This window comes from Branchiostoma belcheri, unplaced genomic scaffold (assembly GCF_001625305.1).
Source record: "Branchiostoma belcheri isolate BF01 breed outbred unplaced genomic scaffold, Haploidv18h27 scaffold1, whole genome shotgun sequence".
NCBI lineage: Eukaryota > Metazoa > Chordata > Leptocardii > Amphioxiformes > Branchiostomatidae > Branchiostoma > Branchiostoma belcheri.
This window is the reverse complement of record NW_017802379.1, coordinates 9850935-9859840: the sequence shown is the minus strand read 5'-3', so window position 1 is coordinate 9859840 and position 8906 is coordinate 9850935. Positions and strand designations below refer to the sequence as shown.

Genomic DNA, 8906 nt, shown 5'->3' with positions numbered 1-8906 from the left:
GCCTAACTCACGTGCCACTGTTGTACTTCTTGAATATGTTAGCCCAGTCCATGGCCTTGTTGGCCAGTCTGTTGGCTACGATGTCCTTAACCACTCCAGTACCTGTCCCTGGGGCTGGACATACTTCCACAGAGCAGGGTTACTGTTCCCATTGGTGGTCTCTTGGGCAACCTACGCAATTCAGTCATAACAAAATCAAAGATTTTAAACTTCTGGGAAGTAAAAATTGCATTAATGACTAACATCATAGAATGCATTATTATGTTTACCGAAGGAAAAATATTGTTTTTGCTTAGTTTCTTCCTCTTCTTCTTCTCCAAACAGTGACCTCTGACCTGACCAATGACATGATTTGTTGACGTCTGTCACCATGGTGACTGGTGTTGGGTTACATAATATTGCAATTTCATGGTCTGCTCTGCTCCTGTCTCCAATTTTGGCTTCACAAAAGTGCATATGCACCCTGTATTTCCAGCCCTGATTTTACAGTATCTATTTGAACACATTGAACTTATCTCTTACCAGGGATGAGCTTGTGATGTAGAAGTCATCTCCTGAGTACAGAACTCCAGGATAGGAGGAGAAGGAAACGGTGTGGCCTGGGATCTTATCTGCACCTAAACACACACACATGGGAACTGGAGTTAACATGGGTTCTGTTTTGGCTGTGTTTGCTTGTGTTTTTGTAGGTCTGAAGTTTTGTTTTTGGTGTGTCTGTTTGTTTGTGTGTTTGCTTGTGTTTCCTGTAGTTCTGAGGTTCTGTTTTTGGCGTGTCTGTTTGTGTGTTTTATGTGTTTCCATAGTTCTTAGGTTTTGTTTTGTTTGTGTGTTTGTTAGTGTTTTCTGTAGTTCTGAATTCTGTTTTTGGTGTGTCTGTTTGTATGTTTGCTTGTGTTTCCGTAGTTCTGTTTCTAGCTGTTTTTGGTGTGTCTGTTTGTGTGTTTGTGTTTTCTGTAGTTCTGAATTGTGTTTTTAGTGTGTCTGTTTGTGTGTTTGTTTGTGTTTTCTGTAGTTCTGAGGTTCTCTTTCTTTAGTTTCTTTAGTTCTGAAATCTGTTTCCTTAGTTCTGAAATCTGTTTTTGGTGTGTGTGTGTGTTTGCTTGTTTTTCTGTAGTTCTGTTTATTTGTGTTTCTGAAGTTATTTCTACATGCTGTAGGCATGTCAGGGACACTGCCAGGGAGTTACATGTAGTTCAAAGGTCCCAGAAAAGGTTATCTCATTTCCTGCCTTCAATTTCCAGCTCTGTGCATGTCTGTTGCCTCATAGGACCAAGGAAAGGGATTTGTATACATACGGTATTAGCGAGTATTTCAGAGGGATAGGAGATCTTTTGATTTCGTATTTCAAATTTGAATCCAACACCATTCTCACCACCCATGTTGAAGGGGAACTGGTATTTCTTGATGATCCTCAGCATGGACTGGAAGGTATTCCAAGTGTCGTGAGCCACAAACAGGTCCGTGTTGCCTGGCAACAGCTTGACGAGAGCGGAACAGGACCCAGAGCCGAGGACACGGTGGGAGTCTCTGTCCTTCAGGGCTTCCTGTAAATCCTCCATGTCACCACTGATCTGGAAAATCCTGTGGATCATGACAAAAAAGGCAGTGTACAAAATAATTTTTTGAACCAGGTTGCCCAGTCGGCAACCTACAGCAAAAATTAGGTTGCCCATCAGAATTTTAGGTTGCCCCACCTTTAACTTATATAAGTTACTACTTTCCTAAAATTAAGTAATGTTACATACATAAGCCTTTGACAATATTTCTAACAGCCTTTAGTTAACTGATACTAGTAATAGCCATTAATATCTAAATTTAAAAAGCATCTGCCGGATACAGTGGTGCAAGCCAAGTGGGCATGATTTTTTTGGGGGGTTGGAGCATTCTTGAAATTCAGGTAGCACACTGGGCTACCTAGGTTCAAAAATAGGTTGCCCCAAGTAAAATTTGGTTGCCCGGGGAAACTGGGTAACCAGGTATTTTTGCACGCTGCAAAGGGCTGGATTGTGAGGAGCTAACAATTGGTGGAGCTGAATTGCAAGGGTCTGGAGTGGCTGCTATTCGGTACTGACCTCAATACGACCCCAGGTGCAGCCATAAGACTGTAAGGTTTGAACCTCTCACACCAGGGAACATTCCATAGAAGCTGCTTCCAAAGTTTCATACGAGACACCATTAAGTGTTGCTGGGCTGCCTGAATCTAGTGTTATCATCTATCGTCCTCCTTAAATTTATCTTTAAGTGTTGCCAGGATCCCCCATACAGACCCTCATATATAGTAGATAGAAGGAACTTACAGGAAACCAAAAGGGTTGATGTCCAGAGATGGCTGTTTGGGTTCATCATTGTACCCATCATCCAGACCTGATAACTGCTGCAGAGTCAACTTAACCTGGAACAACAGATATATAACAGGTTCAAGCTTCTAAACAAATCTTGTAAGGTGAATCAAATAACTAACATACTGGAAACTTTTTCATACATACATGTCTATTACATTATAAGACATTTCAGATGCTGTCAAAAACTTGAAGGGTAACATTTGCAAAGCAATTGCATCATGTTTACCTTCACATGGCCTAGATTGGCAAATTATTGTTGCTCTGTTTAGTTTTACTCCATCACACTCATGTATCTAGTGACCAGCCCCCCTTCTAACTTGCTACATAATCCAACACTAAAGGTTGTCTACTACAGCACCAGTTACCATGGTGATTATTCTATGAAGTTTTTGGAAGTCTGTATGATAAGTGTTAGAAAATAGAACTTGTATGATTAGTGCTGCATACCTAAACCCACATTTAGGTTCAGGTCCGGATTCAAGTCCAGAGGTTTAGGTTCAGTTCCGGACTTGTAAGTCCGGACCTACAATGTAAACCCATGGCATATACAAAATTGCATGTTGGCAACCTTGCAATGTTGTCTGGGTGAAACTTTGGCCACATAACATGGAGGCCGACACTTGACGATGCCCGATAGCAATGTTTTCTTCATTTTGCAGCAAAGATTTTGCAATCTACGGAAGGTTTTAGGTGGTTTGAAAAGAAAAGGGGTATGTGAAATGGTCTTTTATGGTAATAAGTCCAGACTCAGTTCTTGACTTTTAGGTTTTTTTGGACTTGAACTTAACATTCTTAGTCTTACAAGTCTGGATCCAAGTCCAGTGAACCGGTATGCAGCACTATGTATGATAATGCTAGCCTTTGTGATAATGATATCTCCATTGAACATTATCACAACCCAGGTATAACGTAACTGAATTTTCTGTACCTGGTGCCAGTAGTCGTCTGTTTCTCCGCTAGCCTCTATCTGTTCCTTCATCCAGGCCAGGTTAGTCTTCAGGAAACTCTCCAGGTTCTTACAGAATGTACTCTTGCTGCTACAGAAGGCTGCGCCCACCGTGTTCAGCCAGTGGTTGTACATATGATCACGTGTGAGGTATCCCTCCACCAGTCCAGCCGCGTACGCCTGCACGCTGTCGTTGTACTTCTCATTGGTGGTGACGGTCAGGAACGACCAGCTGTGGGACAGAAATGGATGACATCCTTTGAAAAACCCAAGTCACTAAGTGTTAATACCTTGGCTTGAGAGACGCCACTGACTCTGAACTGAACCAAGAGTAAAACTGAGCACCTAGAGACCACGTCTAGCGACATAATAGACGTTAAACAAGGACAACAACAACAACAAAAACCCCAAACTAGCTAGTGGACGCAGGTGAATAAAAAAAAAAAATCCAGCCAAAAAAAATGCTGCTAAACCACAGGGATACAATTTCATACAAAGCTGGTACAATGTATTGTGAATGGAAGTGCATAGCGACTTTTACGACAAGCCGGCACATGCTGGCCTTTTGCGGCATTTATGAATCTTGAGTTCCGTGGATCTTTGGCAGCCTATCGTCACTTGCTACCATGGATGGCACCCAGGCCTCTCAGCCTCGGAGGAGGTGATTTTTTTTAAGAACAGGCAAAAATTAATGTGCAGGCAAATGTCAGTACATAAAATTATATGGGGGCCTTCATGCCCTTTTTTGCAAGGCATAATCAGGTCTTTTTAGCCTTCGTAATCCGTAGCCAGCCTCCCCAAAAATCAACGTAATTCGTAATAGTACATCAGCCGCAAAGTGTACAAAGTAAAGTCGTAATCAGCTGAGACTTTATAACGTAATTCGTAGTTGGCAGCAAAAATTTTGCTTAATTCGTAATCGATATAATCACTACCCCCCATCCCCCCATGCAGGCCCTCTTATATCAGTTTAGCCTTTAATACCAGATATATCTCACGACATATGCAGCAGTTTTCTGGTGAGTGATTGATTGTATCAAATCAAGACATGATCGACACATATCATTTTAAACTCGCCTCTACCAATATTCCTGATGCCCGAAGAAAAGTGGGCGTGGCTACAGAAGGACAATGGACATCTATCCATATCATTGTTGTTGTTGTCCTTGTTTAACGTCTATTATGTCGCTAGACGTGGTCTCTCTAGGTGCTCAGTTTTACGCTTGGTTGATTTGTCAGAATATTTGGTTTGCAATTTTTAAAAGATCACAAGGTTACCAGATCAACCGATTCTTTTCTGGCCATCTGAACAGCATTACAACTACAGTGTTTAAGACACAAAATTATAGATAAAACTAGCATAGCTTTGTAGCTGTAGCTTAGATCCGGTTGCAAAAACAGTGAACTTGTGACAGTCACGGAAAGGTATAGGTACTAACCCAGTCGACGATATTCTGTCCGTAAAGTTGGCCCAGGCGGCGGCGCCGGTGTCCAGCGTGTCGGTGATTTGGTAGGTCTTGGTGCCTTCATCGTACCGAACCGACGCGAGCTTACTGCCGTCAGAAACGGCGGAGAAAACGAAGGAAAACAACAAGAGACAGGAGAGCATTCTTCCGCAAACTATGTTACGAGATGTCGCCATATTGGACGTTTGCATAACATTTATCGGGAATGGACTATTCACTTTATTGAATAAAATAAACTGTTTTAAACTAATAACATGTAAACTATACTACTAAATGTATATAATATATAGACTATTCTTAATATAGCATAAATAATGTAAATAATGTCGATCTTAGTGTGTTTAAAAACGAAACTAACTGATAATATCCCTTGTTCAAAATGAACTGTTCCAATGGCTAGCGCGTGATTACGTGACCTCATGTGACCCTTTTATAATTCTTTTCCAGTTCCTCTTCCGCTTTGCTGCGACAACGCATGCTTCAACGGGCAATCCTCCATGCAGACGACATATTCCACTTGAAGGTTTCGAAATTTGAACCATAAAAAGTTTCCGTGTTCGCCACAGACTTTGACAAAGTTTCTGTTGTGTCGACCTTTCAACTTTGTTCACACAACTCGTTCCCGACATTCCTTTGGGCTGTCGTGAGTCAAAAAAGTTGTACACGCCTCGTTTTCTGACACTTTCTTCACTTTCCGTCGCCTTCCTGGCTCGTTTTTGTGTCATTTTAAGGGTGGAAATGAAGGCATGAGGACTCAGAGGCTTCACTGACTCGCTTAAAGTGTATTTTGAAGCGGTATCACCATGAAACTCAACGAGAAGAACGTCACCGCGTACGCGACATGCGCCTCCCCCATCGACAAAGATGGCTACCTCCACAAGAAGGGGGAGGTCAACCGAGGCTTCCAGCGTCGCTACTTTCTTCTCAAGGGCAACCTACTCTTCTATTTCGACAAGAAAGGAGACAAGGAGCCCATAGGAGTCATCGTTCTCGAAGGATGCACGGTCGAGCTCTCGAGCGACGCGGTAGAATCCGATTCCCCCAATGTGTTCGAGATTGTCTTTCAAGGTCCAGGGACAAGGACTTACGTCCTAATGGCAGACGACCATGACGACATGGAAGCGTGGATGAAGGCATTGCAGTGCGCTAACTATGATTACAAAAGGCTGCAGGTACAGGAGCTACAGAGGCAACTGAAAGAACTAGAAGACAGGGAGGCAAGGGGAGAAGAGGGGAATGTTATGAATGGTGCAGTAGGGGGGTGGGCACCGCAGCCTAGGGTAAACCCTTTCGATAAGGACAGGTTTGATCCAAAACGTGTCGCGCCAAAGACGGGAGTCAACTCACGACCCCGCGGACCCAACCACGACCCCCTCCCCCTCCACCAGTCAGGGGGCCACCCCCTCCCCCGCCTATCAAACCAGCCCCGGCTCCAACAACCAATCAGCAATCAGGGTCAAGTACGTTCTTTACCGCACTCGACACGTCTTCATTTCAACAGAACGGAAATGGGAGCGGTTCAGTGAGTACTGCCAAAGCGGCCAGTACTTGGTACAACGCTGCAGTCGAGAGCTCGAACTCGCGACCAAGTTCAACAGGTTCGTCCGCGTGGTACGCGGCCGTACCCCAGAACGTATCCCTTACCCAGAGTGCACCAGCCAGAGCGAGCCCAGGAGTGTCGAGACACAACGTTCGCTCCGCGGGCACTGCGGGGTCTTCCCAGTTCTACGACACGTCCGGCGCCACGAAAGTCCGATCGTTCGCTCAGATGCACAAGGACTTTGGGGCACCCGTGCAAGCGGCCATTGCAAGCTGGAGAAAGGCACACGAGACTTCGTTGATATAACAGAACATTGTGTTACAAGGGCGGCATTCTACAATGGAGTTCAAGTTGCAATGTGGACTTATGCAATATACTCTTGCTGATGTAAATGGCAGTAAACCAATGAAAGCAGACTTTTATGATGACTGCTTTTTACTATAGTTGTACTTTTTGTAGTTTACCCTAGGAAAATGTTATTATTGAAAAATGAAACAGACAGCAAGTATACTACAGTGTGTAGATTGTAAAAACTTTTGCATCAGTTTTATTTGTTTGTCATGAATTCACAGTGGAGAGATCCCAGCAAAATTTAGCCTGTTTTATGCTGTTATGAATATGAGACATTTCTTGTCATACTTAATCAGTTTTTGTTGATATCCCTGAACTAGGTTTATTGCTTTTAGTTCAGACGAAACAAGAGGACAACATATCACCATATACTAGTATATCGGTGCTTTATAGCCTCTGTAGCAGGCTTATAGAACTGGGGGTTTGGTGGTCTTTAGTTGTTTTCTGATTAGCCCAGTTCTAAAAAAACGGGGGTAATTCAACCAGGCCGGCTATGTCGTCTATATGCAATCAGAAAATAGCACACAAAAGCTCCTGAAGACCCCCAAAACCCCCAGTTTTTGGCATGCTATGGAGGCTAAGTGCTTTAGTTTTCAGGTATTCTCAATGTTGTAAAGAATTATACAAGAGAGATTACTTCCATCTACATAAGTATTGTCAACAACAGTTGTACCATCTTTAGATACTAGTAGCACAAGCAATGTGATTACTCATATGTTATCCATGATCTTGTTTGACCATAATTAAGCCATATACTGTACTCTCAAAAATTGCAAGTACTAGGTTGTATATGTATTCTCAAATACATGACATCTTGTACAGCATGTATGTAACGTTGAATTATTTTTCTTTGTACCACACTGCTCTCTAGGTTTAACATTACAACTGATTAAAAATGGACTTACAGATGTTGCTGATATTGTCTTCAGTTCATAAGTTACATAACTGTCAGTTCCTAGCTGCTTTGGGTACTAGTATGTATGATTGGGTAATGTAAGCTGGTGTTGGATTCAGAAGAGGCACACATGGGTAACAAAAAGGCACTGTTTTGGTGAATGCAGTATAACCTTAGATCATTATGACAAAGGGATGGACTGCCAGTACATGTATTTCTTCTGTTTTTTTTTTTTTTTGCTTTATCATGATAAGCATATTTTCCTCAGATTTATGATCTTTGCTTCTCAAATATAGCACATAGTCAGAATGTACTGTGCCTGTGTGAAACCCTTAATCACTATATAACTTAATGTATTAATTGTGCATAGCACTTCACCATAACACCTTGTGTAAGGTTGTATGTACTGGTACATGTATATCGACAGAATGACTTTCAGATGGTTTTCAAATAGCCTCCTTCGCAGTCTTGTTGGGCGTGGGCGTAATTTTTTCTCTGAGCGACGCGAGTAATATGCCGCCGCGAGGGACGATTTGCTGCCGAGGGACTTTTGCCACGGAGAGAAGGTTTTGTTGGAGCGCGGAAACCTTCTCTCCGTGGCAAAAGTCCCTCGGCAGCAAATCGTCCCTCGCGGCGGCATATTACTCGCGTCGCTCAGAGAAAAAATTACGCCCACGCCCAACAAGACTGCGAAGGAGGCTAATACTGATCATTCTGGCATGGGTTTCGGACAGATGCAGTATGTTCTGCCGACATGCTCTCAAATCTGGTTTTATGATGTTATAAAGTGTCATTTTTACTTTGTGTGTATAATGTCATAGTTGTGTCAGTTGAGTTTATTAAAACCAAAAAAGTTATACCACATGAAAAAGAATAAGTTTCCATTCACAACATTTCCTGAAGATATTTTAATATTCCTTTGTAAACATTGTAATCAGTAGACATTCTACACTGGTACCATATAGGCTTGTCCATTTGAGAGTTTTTCTTGATAAAAGGTATTTGTTAATTATTTAATGCCACACCAATTTAATTTGTTGGTTCTCGGATTTTTTTACAAAAAGTATGAAGTGACAGGGCAAAAAAAAATAAATAGATAAAAACAGGTCTAGGCATCCTATTATAGCCCTAAATGCTACGATGAAGTCAACACAAAAGGCAGTGTTAAAATTCAAACAATAAATTTTGAACTTTTAATCAAACCACTGCATTAATAGATAAAAAAATTGTAACAACTAGGAAGAAAAGGACTTTTCTCAACTGTTGGGGGCAAAATATGAGCATTTTTGAGTTGATTCAGGACCAATTTTTTTTTTTTTTGCAAATCAGAAAAAAATGAGGCGAATCCGAGAAACAACAAATTAAA

The 8906-nt window shown here is 42.0% G+C and overlaps 2 protein-coding genes across 2 annotated transcripts in view; one reads left to right on the top strand and one right to left on the bottom strand.

Moving 5' to 3' along the window:
- Positions 1–4964, bottom strand: part of LOC109487093 (putative phospholipase B-like 2) — a 28320-nt gene extending 23356 nt beyond the window's left edge. Inside the window, exons 1-5 of the mRNA XM_019791097.1 lie at positions 4728–4964; positions 3271–3520; positions 2298–2392; positions 1373–1581; positions 523–617 (exon numbers count right to left, since the gene is read on the bottom strand). Of these exons, the coding sequence (XP_019646656.1) occupies positions 523–617; positions 1373–1581; positions 2298–2392; positions 3271–3520; positions 4728–4945 (867 nt within the window). The 5' untranslated portion in view covers positions 4946–4964. The remainder of the gene's footprint in view (positions 1–522; positions 618–1372; positions 1582–2297; positions 2393–3270; positions 3521–4727) is intronic.
- A 272-nt stretch (positions 4965–5236) lies between these two features.
- LOC109483799 (sesquipedalian-1-like) lies at positions 5237–6615 on the top strand. The gene has a single exon (XM_019786967.1). It carries the CDS (start codon positions 5558–5560, stop codon positions 6278–6280), a length of 723 nt encoding a protein of 240 aa, XP_019642526.1. The 5' UTR covers positions 5237–5557; the 3' UTR covers positions 6281–6615.
- The last annotated feature ends 2291 nt before the right edge of the window (positions 6616–8906 follow it).

What these genes read in the sequence shown, in the direction of transcription:
- LOC109483799 (XM_019786967.1), top strand. Translation starts at nt 5,558, where the DNA reads ATGAAACTCAACGAGAAGAACGTCACCGCGTACGCGACATGCGCCTCC.